General features: G+C 48.2%; 2 protein-coding genes across 2 annotated transcripts in view; both read right to left on the bottom strand.

Annotated features, from left to right (window-relative positions):
- The window catches only part of LOC148219588 (serine/threonine-protein kinase PAK 3-like), a 105808-nt gene extending 94689 nt beyond the window's left edge, over positions 1-11119 (bottom strand). The window contains exons 1-6 of the mRNA XM_088156353.1: positions 11044-11119; positions 7614-7621; positions 6451-6585; positions 5845-6177; positions 5386-5553; positions 4927-5075 (exon numbers count right to left, since the gene is read on the bottom strand). Of these exons, the coding sequence (XP_088012479.1) occupies positions 4927-5075; positions 5386-5553; positions 5845-6177; positions 6451-6585; positions 7614-7621; positions 11044-11119 (869 nt within the window). The remainder of the gene's footprint in view (positions 1-4926; positions 5076-5385; positions 5554-5844; positions 6178-6450; positions 6586-7613; positions 7622-11043) is intronic.
- On the bottom strand, positions 599-4514 carry LOC148219589 (serine/threonine-protein kinase PAK 3-like). Its single transcript, XM_088156293.1, is given in 7 exon segments — positions 599-697; positions 700-914; positions 1366-1465; positions 2160-2277; positions 2932-3044; positions 3753-3857; positions 4506-4514. Coding segments are annotated over 7 exon segments (759 nt in total).
- Positions 11120-17511: the final 6392 nt, after the last annotated feature.

The raw sequence follows: 17511 nt of genomic DNA, 5'->3' as shown, positions 1-17511 counted from the left end.
TAGTGGGAACTACATCAGCAAAAGCACATTTGGTTCCCTGAGGATTCACATGAGCCTAACAGGCATTTTGGTAGAGGGACTTGGCTATATGAACTAACTCTACAATTTCCAAGGGTAATTACAGGAAGGGCATCTCTGCAGTGCTTGTTGGTCCCTTAAGCAGAGCTGCCATAAAAAAAAACTCATCAAGCTTGTTGTCCACTTCTTGATTAAAAAAAGGAGAAAGCAAACAGAATTGTTTGTTTTGCTTTGGTGGTTTTCCTTTTTCCTTTTTCCTTTTCCTTTTTCCTTTTCTTTTTCTCGTTTTCTTTATCTTTTTCTTTTTCTTTTTTCCTTTATTCTTTTTCCTCTATTTTTCTATAAAATTTAATCTAGGAAGATTGAACCTCCAATTTAAGGATATTTAAAACATATCTAAACATTTCACTGAAAAATTCACTTCCTTCAGTAACACAGCTCCAACAGTGTTCAAAAAGCAAATGAGAAATGTCAGGCATGGCTGGAGGCCAAAATGGTATGTTGCTGAAATGGTTACCTGCCACTTCCCTTTTGAGGCCACCAAAAGTACAGCAGATACTGATGAGCTGCAGGGATATTTTTAGAAAGGGACCTTGGTTGAAGTGGTGCCAGCAGATGGCAATGGGATTTTGTCCAGTGGCACACAGAACAGGGGACAGGTGAGAAAGACAGTGGGATCAGTAAGTATTTGCACCTCACCCAGACAGGAGTTTGGTTCCAGTGAGGAACTTCTCCTTCCACCATTTCAATGCCCACGATTCCAAGAGACCAAATATCCACTTTGGGGCCATATGGTTGACCTGTCATGATTTCAGGTGCCATCCACCCAGAAGCGCCGGCCACTGAGCTCCATCTACTCTGCTCAGGGGTGAGCTGAGCAAAGAGGCCAAAATCAGCTGTGGAGAAAACAACACACCATGAAAGCCAGCTCTAAATAGGAAACCAAGCCAAAGAATTCCCCACTCTCACTCTAAGAATGAGCTGTTGATGAATCTCCTGGAGAACTGGCCATGCTCAGTTTCCTGGGGGCTTTAGACAAGGTAGTAGGGAATTGGCCAATTCCAAGAAAACCCAGGATTTTAAACGCTGCTCAGAGCAGTGGCCTTTATTCCCCTGAAGGTTTACATTGTATCTCCCTCCCTCTGGAAGAGACACACACAGACCAATGCCACTCTTGACTGCTTGTGCTTCCCTATCATACCTCTGTGCATGTTGTAGCTGTGCCTTCGCTAAAAGCAGGGGCCCCTGCACTCCCACCAGCAGCATTTTTGGGGAGCTGGCAGTCACTCAAAGCAGCCCCACACCCCACATCCTTAGAACACTGCCCCTGACCAAGAATATACTGACCCAGCTTGACAGAGCCATCAGTTCTGAGAAGGATGTTGCAGCTCTTCACATTTTGATGGATCACGTCATTTACATGAAGAAAATCCAGTCCTTGCAGGCACTGGGAAGAAAAACAGAAACGGGAGGGCAAACATTAGTGATGTGAGGTCATCATACAAGAAAGGAAACAGCTCTTAATGATTCCCTTTCCAGGAGAATGAGGACTAATGGCAGAACACAGTGCCAGTGAGAGGAAGAGCTTGCTGCTCCAACACCAGCAGAGCAGAACCTTTCTAAGGAAAGGCATGTCAGCTTTTGGAAGAGCAACAGCAACTGCTGTTGTAGACTGTGCCCTGCAAACCAGCCAGAATGACTGCTGCTGCAGTGGATGTGCTCAGAAGTCAAGAGCATTTTGGGTGCACTACTATCCTCTTCAGCTGAGGACTGTGAGAAATGAGTCTCTCTTTTTTCTTTGCTGTTTGTTTCAAATCCTGCCACCAGCACCTTTGTTTTTACAGATAAGGAATGCAGTGCAGACAGGCTCGAGGTAAACATTTAGAGAGGCAGGGTGAATAACAACAAATACAAATACGAGAGGCATAGAGAGAATACAAGAGCAGGAGAGAAGAGTACAGGAATAGAGGACAGTGATTTCTGGGGCACTGGCACACAGTTCACTTGAGATGCTTTTACTTCCCCAGAGCATACCAGCAACACAGAAACAAAGCTTGGCACATGAAATCTCTGCAGTTCTGAGCCCCAGTTTCCCAAACAATCCTGACCAAGCCCTTGGAAGCACAGGTGGGATCCCTGACCTCCCGACTGACAGCTGCCATCTCATCCTCAGACAGGTACATCTTGCTGATGGCATCTCTCAGAGTGCCTCCATCCATGTACTCCATCACCAGCCAGAATTGCTTATCCACAAGGTAGCTGAAAGAAGGAAACAAGGCTGTGGATATGAACGTGCATGGCTGTGTTGCTGTTTGGAAAAGACAAGCGTCATTGTTGTTCCCGGGTCTCTTTGTGATGAGGACACAATGAAAGGAATAGACATTCCTTCTAGGCTGTGCAGTGTTTCCAATCTGTGCAGACTCAAGGCTAATGACACATCTGCGATAAATAGATGTGTTAGGTGGCCATCAAGCAAAAAGTCTTCTTTAGTAAGAGATTAAAAAACCTGTCACGCTGTGTGTTTCTGGAAAAAAAGCACCGTGTCCCTGGCATGCACATCAATGGAAAAGAGGGGACACAATCCAAGTGAAATCCTTGTTAGTTTACCTGCATGCAAGAAGGTACTTGAAGTAAATCAAGCCCCACAACAACATGAAGGCAGTGAATTTATCGCCTATTGACTTAGTAAGTTACGGTTGATCCAGGTTTTGAACAATTTTCACACTACACGTGCCAGGGAAGACTCATGCAGACAAGATGCCCTCTCTTCCCATCCATTGAGGATGAGCAGAACAATACTAATTTATTAATAATTAACAGCTCTATCTTCTGCCAGGGACAAATGTGGGTTTTTATCCTGCGTGTTTGCAGTATGTAAACAAACAGTCATGGGACAAAAGCACAACAACTCACCTGTCTAAATAGTTGACCAGGTTGGGATTCCTATTCTTCTCCATGAGCATGAGTTCATTGACCTTTATTTCTTTACTTGTCAGTCCTTGAAGATTTATTTTCTTTATGGCCACCTAAAATGACATTGAAAATCAGTAACTTGAGAAGTTGGTGGCACAAAACCACAGAGCACATGGAGTGAGTGTTTTTGCAATGACACAGCTGAGCTGATTCAAAGTGCCTTGTGATTAGATATTGGAGTAATTAGGAACTGACATTCCAACAGCCCATTTCTCTGCTCCCTTGGGGGCCAGTTACAGGACACATGGCCATTGATGTTTTGCCTTGTCCATTTGGTAACAAAGATGTCTGACCACACAGTAACAAAGCTCTGCCCACACTCTCTGCTGCTCTGTCTGGGATTCAGAAGTAATCTGTGCCTTGGTACTCTCTGGATACATCCTGGGCTCTAAGCTGGGCTTGAGGTTTTCAGGGACACCTCACACATGTCTCCCTACACGCAGTTCCCAAGTGCAGCACTGCAGGGGGCTAAGGAGCTACCAGGAACATTCAGATGCATTTGCTGGCAGCCAGAAATGAGAATACAGCTCTGAAGCTGTAGCCCCAAAGAGCAGGGAGATGCTCTAAGGCACCACCTTTGTTTTAGCAATTGAGAGCGAGTGAGCGCGTCCTTCTCTGAAAGGAACCGCTGCCCTCCTCGCCTTCCTTCTGGCAGCTGAGAAGGACAAAGACTGTCCCAAGGCAATTTCCAGGCTGGCACCAATCTGTGCTTCTTGTGCCTTTGCTGCACAGCTCTACCCAAAGCTCCAGCCTGAGCTCACGCCAGGGTCGAAAGCCCTCAAGGGCTGCAGAGTCTGCAGGGGCTGTTGACATTCACCTCTCTTCCTCTGGTCTTGTCGAATGCCCTGCAAACCTCTCCAAAAGTCCTAGAAACAAAACAAAGCAAAGAAAGGAGAAGCCATTTAGAATTTGGAGTGAAAGCCAAGCAGGAGATCAGTCCTGTCAGTGCCTAAAACCTGCAGGATGTGGGATGGGAATACCAGAAGACAACTGATACGTTTTCCTCTCAGGTGTGGAGGCACTGAGCCAGCTCCTGGAGTGTTGGGATTTACTGTCTCGACTCAAAAAGAGAGCTTATTATCTCATCTCGAGTTTCAATTTCTAAACTGAGCAGTTCTTATCCTGATCATGGAGTATTTCGTTCAGCAAACTCTTGGAAAGAACTGTTCCTGGGAACAGTTATCTCACAGCTTTCATAGGGGGTAGGTTGCTATTTCAGGCAAGCAAGATCCTTCTGCTTTCATTAGTGTGGCTGTAGGATTTGGAGGTATTCAAAAATGCTAATGAAATTAACACAGAGCTGTCCCACACTTGAGAGACAAGGAGATCTTCCAGGTCCTGTTCCTTGTTGCTGGCAAGACCTTGCCAGCATGGAGATGTCTTTGGCATTGCCTTCTGACCACGTTCACAAAGTCTGACCAGTAATGAGAGATGGGACAATCTAACTCCAGTGTCTGAATATCTTTACAGCTTGTCTGACTTCACACTTGATAGACATTCTACCAGCAAATCACCTGGCCCATGTTTATGTAAAAGTAACTGAGGTTGGACTCACCCGCTGCCAATATTTTCCAGTTCAGTGTATTTTGTCACAGGATTTTCCATGGTCACTATTTTCCCTGAGGGAAACAAAATGCAAGATGCTCACTTGAAAGCAGAGATCCCAACTTCCAGAAGATCAAAAAGGCAGCCCCACTGTCTGGGTCTCTGAACCCTTTGTGTTTGGCTGGGTAACAAAAACAACAACCAGACAGACAGCTCTGCAGCACAGATGGCCAGCACAGAGAGCGATTTTTCCACAGCAGTTCCTATGAGGATTCCTAAATGTCCCTGTGACACCAGGCTCAGGAGGAATATTTGGTACAGCTATGCTGACACGTGCACACAACACACTGTCCCTCAAATACACAGGACGTACTCAGTAGCTGCAGGTACTTCTCCTCAGTCTCCTGTCGCTGAGCAGCAGCTGTGTCAGTGCTGGAGATGAACAGTCTGCCCAGGCTCCACTTCTCAGGCTGGGGAACAAAGGCTCCTTTAGACAACGCTGCTGCTGCAGCAGGTTCAGTAACAGAGCCTGTGTAGATCTGAGACAAGTAATGAGTTTATCTCAGAACGGTGGCTGGCAGAGATTACTTCGAGATCCTTTTTCAAATGCAAGCCCTCAGGAAGATGTTTTCAGCCACATGCATGGCTCTTAAAATGGATTATTTGCATGTCCACTTCTCCAACTGGATGGGTCAAAATCAAAGGCTGGTTTTACTCAAGTTCAAGGCCAGATTCATGTTCCATTTTCATGTTTTCTGAAGGATAACTGCCACAATGATCATTCCACTTCCTCCCTATGGATTCCTTTCCCCTCTAATGGCTGCAGACACACTTGTTCAAATGTTCTACCTCCTTCCACTGAGATCTCTTTTCCTCCACCATCTTTGGGACGTGCCCAACCTGCAGCATCTCCAGCTGGGACAGCTCCTGTGCCTCACACCGACCACGAGGCTTTTTGTTTCCAGTCCTTTGCTGGAAGTCTTTGCAGGCTGGCAGGTGAGATGTCAACACTTCCACCTCAAGATAAACAGAACAAAGCAGTCAGAGACTACAGCTTGTCCCTGTCAGCCAAGAGTCATCAACTGTGAGGAAAGGGAGAGAACAGGGCTACAGACAGCTTGTTTCAATCCTCCATCTGGGTCACCATGTCCCACTGTAAAAATACCTCAAGAACAAGGAACACAGTAACCCTACAGCAGGATTGCACCCAGAGGCATCACCCCACCCCCTGCTACTCTACAGTGGAAAGGCAAGAAGGGCAGAAACCACCAGTTTGGTGACTGCACTGGCTATTGCTGTTTCACTCACTTGATTTTGTACAGCCTCAAGCATAGGATTATGTTTCTCTCTGATCATTTTTGTTTCTTCCTCCAGCCTCTTCACTCTTGCCTTCATCCTAGCCTCAGTTTCCTGCAGCTCTGTATGCAGCTGATCCTTGAGGTTCCGTATAAAACAAGAGAAATATTTCTTGAACGGAGGGTCTGCCACTCTTGCACTCACCGGGTTTTGTTGATTGTCTCTCTGCTGATGGAGATTCATCTCCTCCTGGATGCTTCTCTTGTCCTCCTTGTTCCTCCTCTTCACTGCCATGGTGGCAATCTGAGGTTTGGGCACCTCTCCTTGTGGCTCTGTCTTGATGTTCTGTACACACAAATGCAGAGCAAATCACAGGGAGCTGCCACCAGGCTCAGCTTTTTCCTCTTTCAGCCTCAAAATCAAATTCATTCCGCCACTTCTTTCTGTTTTCATACCCACCTCTGCTTCCATTGTAACCCTCCCGTCCCTGATCTGTGCAGATTACAAGGCTCTGTGCTTCCAGTGCCTGTGGCACTCCTGGCCTCCTCAGTCCCAAGAGCTCTGTTTTATGTCCCTGTTCCTGCCCTTCACTCTGTCACCTGCTTGAGCCAGGCTTACCTGGACATTCTCCTCTAGCTCTTCCACCTGCTGCCTGAGCTGCTCTTCCTGCTCTCGGGCTGGGCACAGCTCTCCCTGAGTCTGCCACGGCACCTCTGATAAAGCAATCTGCTCATGCTCTTGCTCCAGAAGGGCCTGCACAGAAAGCAAGAGAAGGTGGGTTTCAACTTCCCATACAACATTTGTGGGCCAAGTCTCTGAGACTGATGGGCTCACACGTTCCCAAAGCACTGTGCTGCTGCTCCCCTGGCTCATTCTCTGCCCATGGGGAGGCACAGATTCCAAAGTGACTCTGGCAGTACAGTCAGGGTCCATCTGGGACTGAAGCTCCAACAGCCTCTCAGGCAGCTGACAGGGGAGGTGTGGCATTTCTCAAGGCTCTGCTGAGGGCCTCCCTCCACTTCTGCTCTGTCCCCTTTGTCTTTCCATGGTGACTGACACCCAGCCCTGTCCCACAGCTCCATCCTGGCTCTGCAGGTGGCTTCCAGTGTGGGCTCACTCCTTGTGACAGACACTTCTGGAGTTCATGTTCTCTTCAGGCCTGCACCACCATTCCTGCCTTTCTGACATCTACTCTCTTGTTAGAAATTCTGCTCAATCAGGAGAGAAGGATGCATGCACAGATCCTCTGATGGAGGTCAGAGAGCTTCCACAGCCACCTCAGTATATGGAGGAGGATCAAGGTGTTTATTCTTCCTCTCTTGTCAACTGAGAATTCAGACCAGTAGTAAAGGAGACCCTCATAAGGCCCCATCAACAAATGAACTTACACACCCTTAGGGATGTCAGTGAAGAAAATCATGTGTCATGTAATGCATGTATGACAAGAGTTGCCAAACACCCCCAAAACCATGGAATTTTTCTATGTCACTAGGACAGGGAGAATTTAAAGAATAAACTGGGATTGCAGGGCAGAAGAGGCTGGAGAAGGAAAACATCACTGAGGAGAAAAAACCAACCATTTCTGGAGGGGAAACATCTCTGCCTGCTCGGGATCAGTTAACATGTCTCTGCTCTTCTCCCCCTGAAGGGATGCCTGTAGGGGAGATTTGCAACTCCAACTGCCTCTGACCAGAGCCAGGAAGAATCAATTATGGAAATATTACATAGGTAGATTGATAGCTAGACAGATAGATAGATCTCATTTATGTAATTTCTCTTACTATAATTTCTGTTATGACACACATCAACACCAATGCAACCAATGCCCCCATCAGCAGCAATCCTGAACTTGCTCGCCTGTTGCATCAATAAACCAAACTCCTGGGGAATCTGGAGCATGTACGTCATTATGGAATGAGATCAAACCCAAAGAACTGCTCTGGGAACTGCACTCTTTCTGCATCTGTGTTAGGGCAAGTTCTTCTCTTTGTCACAACCACACTGATGGTGCCAAAGTGGCTGTAATCAGAAATTAAGCCCAGCCCCTCCCAGCTCATTTGATCTCTGAGAACCAGCCAGAATTCAAGGTTTTGATTTCCTGCTAAATTCCCAAATCTAGTCCTGATTGTATTATTGGACAATTGCTGATCCCCAACGCTGCCAAAAGATAAGGGTGGTGGTAACATGAAAGTGATGTGCAAGATCAAACTGGCTGGCCTGGCATCAGAAAATCTCCTTCTGCTCCAACGTCCCTGCCCCAAACTACATCTTCTTGTGCAGGAAATCTTGAGCAAAAGCACCTTTGCTTGCTAGAGGAAGAAAATAAACAGGTCTTCACCTTCTAGCAGACCAACAACTCAACAAACCCAATGATCAAATTGTCACCTACTCCAGCATCTAAAGCATCTGGATGCAGTGAGGGGATCCTTGGCACAGAAACGGCCCTTGTGGGGAGCACTGTCACCTAGGCAGTCATGGAAGTGTGCCTAGAAGGTCTCTCATGAGTCTCCCTTTCCCCAGGCTGTAGCTCCCTCAGCACCTCCTCACTGGCCTTGTGCTCCCACCCCTCCCCAGCTCCTGTGCCCTTCTGCGCACACGCTCCAGCCCCTCAAGCTCTTTCTGCTTCACAGCTGCCCACATGTGGACACAGCACTCCAGCTGCCGCTGCAGCCCTGCCCAGCACAGGCCACAGCTCACTGCCCTGCTCCTGCTGCCCCTCTATTGCTGACACAGGCCAGCACGGCCTTGGCCTTCGTGGCCACCTGGGCACACGCTGCCTCATCTTCAGCTGCTCTTGACAGGCACTCGTGGCTCCTTTTGTCCACCTTCCACATTTGACTTCAGATGCAGCATCCGGAATTCCAAGATACCTCTCCTCTTCCTAGCAACACAGGACAGCAGTCCAAGTCTTTCAACTCTTCCCCCTCTGCAGGCACCAATGGCATTTTCATATGCAGTTATCAAGAATAGAATAGACCACACAATAGAAAGTATCAACAGACGCATGTAGCCTCTGGCTTTTGCCTCAGCAATGGGTCCACAACTCTGCAGTTTTTGTCTTTTGCCACACGGGACATGTGCAGGCCCATAAGGATCCATGGACAACACAATCATCTCTTTGCAGCTTCTCTAAACCAAGCCAACTCTCACTGCACTCTGCTACTGACCACTCTGCCTGAAGAGGCAAAAGAGCAACCTGGCAATAAAGGCACGAAATCTCTGACTGCCACCTGCCACTCCACAATGTGTCTCTCAAATACTGCCACATAAGCGCACCCAAGAAGCTCGTGGCGACAAAGCGCCCCAAAGAGCCTGTGAGGTCAGATCAAGCATTTCTGTGCCTCTTGCTCCTCGGCCACCCTGTGGAGTGGCAACACAGCTCTCTCCAGACCGCCGTGTCCCCTACGTATCCAACGTGGCTGAGCTCAGTGCCTTGGACATGCTCCCTCCTCTGGGGCTGGGGAGCCTTCATGCTTCACGCTGGCCCCTAGCAGAATCCCAGCAAGCTGGGGCCTAAAGACGACACAGCAAAGCCCATTCTCCAGCTCTCACGGCTTTGCAGGGCAATTCCTAACTCCCCACAGGACTGCAGCACTCAGCAACCTGAGCCACCAAAGGCAGGTCCTGGCTGGACAGAAGCTTGCAGCTCTGTCTTGCACTAAAGACAGCAGCTGCCACAACTGGCACTTACCGGCTCGCAATATTCAGCTTCCGCTGTGACCACAGTTGCAGGTTTGTGGCCGTTCTGCTCCTCGTTGGCCTCGTCTCCAGGAGCAGAGGGAGCCAGAGGAGAGTCTGCTCTTGGCTCAGGGTTCTGTGGAGAGAGAGAAGCATGAGGGACAGGCCATTACCTATCATTATATACTTAATTCTGTGCAGCTCTACAACCTGATCTACAAAGGCAAAATCATCAACTGTCATCGCAGTGCAATTCTAAGTCACTCTGACTAAATTCAAATGGGCTGGTTCAACAGAACTACATATGGCTCTGAATTCAATATTCCACCCTGGTTACTATCAGCAAGCAACAGTCTCTCTGAAAACTGAGCTTTCAGTTCTTTAAAGCTGTGACATGGAAAATTAGGAAATAGCCAGTAATGCCTTTGCTATTGCTGCTTCAGACATGGAAATGGATTTTTTTACAGCCCACCCAGCTGGCCCTCCACCCTCTACTGCCACAGGCCAAGCTCACTGCTTTCTCCTCGTTTCTTACACAACAGCAACATCAAATGTTCCTTTCTCACTCACCTCCCATTGGGCACCTCTGAATACACGTCTCAGGTGACCTGTAGTGGGCAAGGAAAATGAAGCAGATTTCTTGAGACAACTGCCTGGGCTGATCAATCCCACAAAACAAGGCAACCCTAATACAGAGCATTTTCTGTTTCACTACAGGGGACCAGGACACACAGCTCTTGTGCACTGCCAGCAAGAGAACAGGACAATATTCTTGGCTGTGACTGCGCTTTGGCCTGTTTTGCCAGCAAATTCATACAAATTGGATCACTCTAATGAAAATAGTTCTTTAACAATCAATGCTCCTTTTCTGCCCGACACATAAGGCAGCCTTTTTTATCCTCTCCTTCAGGCAATGTTTTTTTAAATTGGTTCCATGCACTAATTCTCATTAACTTGCTGGAAAGACTTGCCCAGAAAAGCTTCCCCAAGATCCCTCTGAGCTGTGGAAGTTCCAGTGGCAGTGAAACAGCACAGCAGCAGCTCCAGGGTTCAGGAGCAGACACTCATTGCTTTGCAGTTTGCACTTCATTGTAAAGGGAATCACTATTTTAACACTTCAGAAAGGGTCAAGTTAGGCAGGCAAATCCTTTCACGACAAAATTTAGAATAAAGAAGCTTTCTCTGAATTCTTGGAAGAGCTGCAGAAATTTTAGAAGGCTTTCTGAGAAGGCCTCCCAGTTTGCATTTTCAAAGTTGTCCCGCTTGATCCAGCAAAGTGAGGAAATGTCAGACTCTGCTGCCACAGACTCTCCCGTGGAGGGAATTCAACCCCTGTAGGTTCCCGTGCAAATGCTGCCCACAGACCCCTGGCTACAGAAACCCTGTTTTTAGCGGAATGTGTTGACAGGAGCTTTCCCAAAGCAGTGACATCCCAATGCTCTTTCTGTTTCAAAATCAACTCAATTACTAAGAAAGAGCAGGAAGATATACAAAAGCCAGGTTAGGTTACACTCAAGGGAAATCTCTACTTACGTGCCAGGTGTGTCAGGTAATAGCCGGAATAACCAATGCCATAAACAGTGCAAACTGCAGCAGCGAGTTGCTCCATGACTGTAGCACTGCTGTGCAAGTTTGCAGACTGTGCTGCAATGCAAGAAAAAACAAGGCTCCTGTCACTGTGCAGCTGCCCACTGACAGACGCCTCAAGCAGGAGGATGCTCCTGCACTGAGCAAGCCCAAGAGCTGCTCTGACACTGAGGCCTTCCGTGCCCCAAGGCAACCTTCTGATGTCACCACTACAACGTGGCAACCATGCCCTGACATCACAAAGCAAACGTTCTGCATTGGGCTCTGAATTTATGCAAAGCAGCCCAACCTTCCTTACATCAAACATAAAATAGCCGGGGAAGTTCTCCTCTGTCACAAAGTAGCACAAACTCCCCTGGTGGGCCAAACCCTGTTGTTCAAGGGATCCAAGAGTAACTCCAAGAGTGTCCCAAGCACCTACAGCCTGTACCCCAACTCAGCACTCAGATGGGACCAAAGCAAAGGAAACCAGACCAATAAAATTTCCATAAGCATTGGACAGAACTAGGAGAGAAGGCACTGTTGGCATAAGAGCTGAAATAAATCCTAGCAAAGTTCTCCACAGATTTGCACATATATTGGACATGCATTCCAGCTACCTTCTTAACAGGACCACTCTCTTATTCTCAAGGCAAAGACAGCCACTTGCATACAATAATCACTGAAATGGCTAATACAGGATTAAGCACTGAGAACACACTGAGAGAACACAAATTGCCTGCCAAAACCCTCCTGCTCCTTTCCAAATCAGTTGACTATTCAAGCCCAACCCTCAGGCACATCCCCATATTCCCTCTCTCCCAGCAGCTCAGAGCTGCATTGCACAGTGCTTGCTGTGCTGCAGAGAGCACAAAGCAGGCTGGCCTGGTGCCCCTGAATATTTCTGCAAAGCACTCTGCATTTCACACCTTTGCTGTGGCTCCGTGCACAAGTCCAGGATTGCAGGCGCTTCCTCGCAGGGCTGTGTGAGGCACTGTCTCCTGCAGCTGTGACCTGACAAGCTGTCCCTGCCTCCCGCTGGCCTCGGTTCCCCTGGCACAAGTGCCGTGCCTGAAGGACGCTGCCCTGTGCTGGAGCCTGCGGAGCAGCCCGGCTCCCTGCCCCTGTGCCCAGAGTGCTGCACACACTGCTGACCTTGCCCAGGAGTTACAGGGCAGCCGGCCCAAGAGGGGCAATGCTCAGCCAGGGCACCAGCCCTGGGCTGCTCTTTGCCTTTCTCTCCTGCTGGCCACGCTCCAGGGGGCCAATGCCACCAGTCTGTGCTGTGCCCAGCACGGCTGCGCTTCCCCTGGGGCCCAGCCAGCTGCCAGCTTGGCTCTGAGAGCAGAGGATTCGCCCGGTGCCAGGAGGAGGCACCCAGGGCCGGGCTGCTGCCTCTTGCAGCTCCAAGGGCCTCCTTCCAGCCTGCCTCTGCCCAGGCTCAGGCTGCTCCGGGCTCTGCCAGGGCTCTGCTGGGGCTCCACCCTGGGCAAGGCTGGGCTCACTCTCCCCTCACAGTCACTGACAGCTCTGCACCACATCCTGGAGACCTTTCAGAGCAGCCTCACTGATCTTTCTGCTTTCTCAGTGGAGCCAAACTCTCCTCCAGCCAAAGAGATTGCACTTAGGGATGCAAATCCAAGTGGCAGGAACGCAAATGCTCTTGAGTCACAGCTGAAGGCTGTCACCTTTGAGATTTAAAAGATACGACACTCCGTAGTTCACACAGCAACAGCCAATATTACCGAGTGCAGTTCCTTTTTAGAAGATGTTAAAAACCCTCCGTGGCTGGTCTCCTAATTGGCTGAATTTGGTTACCACCCAGCTCATTGGCCAGTAGCTCCCTGTGTGCGTGCTTGCCAGGGATTGCTGGCGTTGTTTGAATTTAAATGTCCCAGCTTTCAAATGCCTTCTTCCTAGGGATGTTGACCTCTTTTCCCTAATGGCATAGACTGGTGGAATTCTAATTAGGGTATCTATGACTGTGAAGCCTCCAGGCCAGATTTTAGCCATCATAGAAGGTCTGTATCTGCATGGGATGGCTTGGCTGCCCCCTCCTCCTTTGGTTTTGCCTGCAAATGCCATTGCCTTTTCTGCCTCAAATAGAAGCACCGTGGCTGGGCAAAAACAAGCCAGTGGGCCATATTCCAAAGGCAGTGTGATCTGGAGAGGATAAACGAAGAAGAGCCTTCCCTACTCAGAAACCATGCCAAAGAAGCCAGAAGTGTGACTTAGCAGCATTAAAAAACAACTGGCAATCCAGAAGGAAATGTTGTCTTTTCTGAAAGACTCAGAACGAGGGCAATCTTCCAAATGAGTTGCACTTTGAGAAACTTTATTTATTTATTAACCTATTCTATAATCCTACTCTATAATCCTAATCTACAATTCTACTCAACAGGCCTATTCAATGCTGGTTGCAAGGTATTGTTTCAATGTGATTTTTAAATTCTTGTCTCCTTCTTCTTCTTCATTGAAATGATGGGTGGTGCCAGGGTTGACACTGGCTTGGCTGATGTTACAAATGGATGCTGTCCACAGGGGAAAAAAAAACAAACAAAAAACAAACAATGAATCATGACTTTCAAGGCTCAGTGCTTCACAGGCTCAGTCAGGATTGCTCTGGTTCACAGAAAGATGCAGAAAGAGAACCAACAGGGCCATCTGCACCTCAACCTTCATGTGCAGGACCTTGCCATCACAGGCAAACCTGGCCCAGAATCCCACTCATCTCTTTATTCTGGTGTCTTCATCTTGCTGGGGACTTTGCCCTGCCAGGGCTCTGGAAATGGTGCTTTCTGTCCTTGGAGTTTTTTCCTTTCAGGAAACTCCAAAGACTCACATGGGTGCCTCTCTTTGAAAGACAGGCATCACGCTAATTTCCACAGGGAGACACAGCAGTGTCTACCTTTCCATGCCCTGCCCCTCCTGTGCTGGATGGCACCTTCCTTCCTTCCTTGCCAGCAGGGACAGCCGAGTGGCACTGGGTCCTGCAGTTGCCTCTCTGCCACACAAGCTGGCAGTAACCCTGGGGCAGGTCCTGTCTGCTTGACCATGCCAGGCAGCAGATGGGGCTGGGACAAGTCCCTCTCAGCTGTCCCTGTTTGCGTGGCAGAAATCTCTGAGAGTGGGGTGGGAGCACAAACCAGGGCCCCTCAGAGGCTCACAGTGAGCCTGCCACAGCCCCTCCTTCCCACAGCCAAATCTCTGAGTGCTCAGCCAGGACTGGCTTCCTTGGGTTCTTCTATCAACATTTCACGCCTCTGGATCCAGCATTGCTCTACTTCAATTCTTTTGCCATTAGATAAAACTGTCCACACCACCAAATTACAAAACAGGGCAGAAGAAACCGTCAGAGAACAGACAGAGCACTTCTCCTCTGAGGACAGACAGGGAGACCTGCAGTTATTTAGCTTGGCGAAAAATAGCTCCCAGGGAGACTTTATTGACACTTTCCAAAATTTCAGTGGGGCTTCTGAGGGAGTGTGGGACACCTTTTTAATTATGTCCAGTTGCAGTAGCAAGTGGGCTAACATTTTTAACCAAAAAGGGGATTGAGTCAGAGTAGATCTAAGGAAGAACTTGTTTACTGGGAGCACGCTGCAACAGTGGCACAAGTTGCCTTGAGAGCTGGTAGTTGCCCATGCCTGGAACCATCCCAGATCAGGTGGGACAGGGCTCTGAGCAACCTGATCTCCTTCAAGATGTCCCTGCTCATTGCAGGCCACTTGGACCAGATGACCTTTGCACCTCCCTGCCAGCCCAGCCCAGTCTAGGATTCCTCACCATTTTCATTTGAAAAGCACAAGATTGGAGGTGAGGAGGAAGGGGGGCCTGATCTGATGCCTTGGCCTCCAGTGGAGGAGGAGCCCATCCCACGGACACTCTTTCACCTGCAGCCCCTTTGCATTTTACCTGCAGGAGCTCCTTGGCAGACCAGCGCCGAGCCTCGTCTGTCTGCAGGCAGCAGCTCAGGAAGTCCCGCAGCAAAGGCGAGAAGAGGTTGGGCTGCCGCAGCTTTGGTCTCCCTCCTGTGGCTGTTGGGAGTTGAGGCTGGAGAAAAAGGAAACACGAGGCTCAGCCTGCTCCTTTCACATCTGTCACTGCTCTCCCAGATGCCATTGTTTAACCTGCACTCTGCACTGGCAGTTTCTGCCCTGGCAGAGAGGCTGAGGTGACTTTGCTGTACCAACAAAACACTGAAAGCCCAAAGCAGCCACAGCTTTTCCAACATGCAGGGGATCTCACCTTGGCAGCTGATCTCATTGACTGACCTAGGTAGTGGGAACTACATCAGCAAAAACGTGTTTGTTCTTTGAGCATTCGCACCAGCTTGACAGGCTATTTGGAAGAGGGACTTTGCTATATTAACTAACTCTTATTTCCAAGAATTATTACAGGAAGGGCATCTCTGGAATGCTTGCTGGTCCCTTATGCAAAGCTGCTATAAACCAAAACTCATCAAGCTTTTTGTCCTGTTCTTGAAAAGAATGGTAATTGGAAGAAAAGAAAGGAAATCCACCAGGTATTCCTCAGGTAAGAAAACGAACAGTTGGAATTTCATATTCAACACAGACACATAAAGATGCATGCACCAAGTATTGGGATGAAAATGCCTGTTTGGGCACACAAAGAGGAAACGCCTGCAGCTCTGTTTCTCAGCAGTCTGCAAGTTTCAGCTTCTTTATGTGGCAAAAGGAAACCTTTTCATGGGTGTGATGGGTTGACTTGGGAAGCACAAACTCAGAAGTTCTCTCTGAGGGAGCTTCCTCTGTGGGGGTTGGGACACCTTCAACAGCCCATGGGAGAAAGTTAGTTCGCTCCTTGAAAACACATTTCAAAGGAGGTAATCCGGAACTTGTTTTTTTGTCTTTCCTGTAGCTGAGCAGGTGACACCAACCCGAGCTTCCCCCCTGCCCCCCATGCCGGGGGGAGGCTCGGGAGGCCGCTTGGGCCCCGTTTGCAAACGAGGGGAGCCGATGGCCGGGAGGAGGAGAGGCTCCTTGATGAGACCTTCACGGCTTCCTCCTCCACGGGCCCGCGGCTCTGAGGGGGGCCCGGCTCCTGCTGCTGGCTCGGAGCAGTTTCTGAAGGGCCAGGCCTGCCCAGCCCCCGCACGGCCTGGGGGAGGCAGCCGGGCCTGTCTGGGAGCAGGGGTGGCCATGGGCAGGGTGGGGCTGCAGCCCAGCCCCAGAAAGGCTGAGTGACACCTCAGCCACCCTCACCCAGCACGGCCTGGGCCTGGCACAACTCTTGGAGTTGTGTTAAACTTTAACTCTTTACTGCTCAGATAAGATTTGCAAAACCTCCGGCCTTCCTTTGAATATGAAAGGGAATAAGATTTCTGAAGTCAGTGAAGCAAGAGCTAAGTTTTTTTAGATGGAAGAAGAATGAGGAGATGCTGTCAAGATGGCTGAAAATCCTTTTGTAAGATTGTAGGGATGAAGTGATGTACTGAATATCCCTAAAAACCATGGAGAAAGACATGGGGGGATGGAGATGTTCCATTTGATAGATGATTTGACCAAAAAGTACCTGTGTTAAGAATCTTTTGCCTCGAGGAAAGAAGGGGATCTCGGTTTTCTGAGGATGAAGCATGAAGAGAAAAAAAAGAAATGGAGAGACCCTTTGCTGTGGAACATTTCATTCTTAAAAGTAATACCTCCATGAAATAAACATGGCCCACATCTACAGCTTTGGGAAGGCTGTGGAGTTGGGAGGAGCGTCACGATTGCAGGTCAGGGCGGATGTAAATCGTGAAAATGAAACCACGAGAGGACTGTTTTCTTCCTTCTTGTGGAAAAATCCCTACAGCTTCAACAAGAGGAGGCTTCTTTCTCTGGAAGTGAACTGAAAAAGACTAAATTGGGAACTGACCGAAGTAGTTGTTTTATGTTTGTTTTGTTGTTATGAAGGTTGGGAGAGGGAAGGAAGGAGTGGTATGGAAAAAATCTTATTCTGAATTTGGTTTTTTCCCCCCCTTTGTTTGTATAGTTAATAATTTTTTTTATATACTCTTAAGTTTTAGGCCTGCCTTGCTCTTTTGCTTCTGGTTCTGTCTCACAACAGAAAAATGAGTTTATTTAAATTAGTAAATCAAAACGAAGACAGTGTGTTTGGTTGGTTGGTTGGTATTTAAGGAAATTATATCAGCCTTTTACTATTTTACGGTAACAGAATTATCTTACGGTCCATCAACATTTAGCTCATATTTATTCACTTAACTGAATCTTCAGGGTTATAGTTATCACTATAGTGGTCACAAATACTGCACTGAGAACTAAATTTGGGTTTTTTCTTCCAGTTTCTGAATACCTGTACTAATGATAAAAATCCTGTACTAATGATAAAAATGTCCTGCAGGTACCTATATATATATATATATATATAAAATATATATATGTACCTATATTATATATATAATAATAATAGATT

Source organism: Sturnus vulgaris, chromosome Z (genome assembly GCF_052056855.1).
Source record: "Sturnus vulgaris isolate bStuVul1 chromosome Z, bStuVul1.hap1, whole genome shotgun sequence".
Lineage (NCBI taxonomy): Eukaryota > Metazoa > Chordata > Aves > Passeriformes > Sturnidae > Sturnus > Sturnus vulgaris.
Note: the sequence above shows the minus strand (reverse complement) of the source record. Positions and strands in the feature narration are given on the sequence as shown.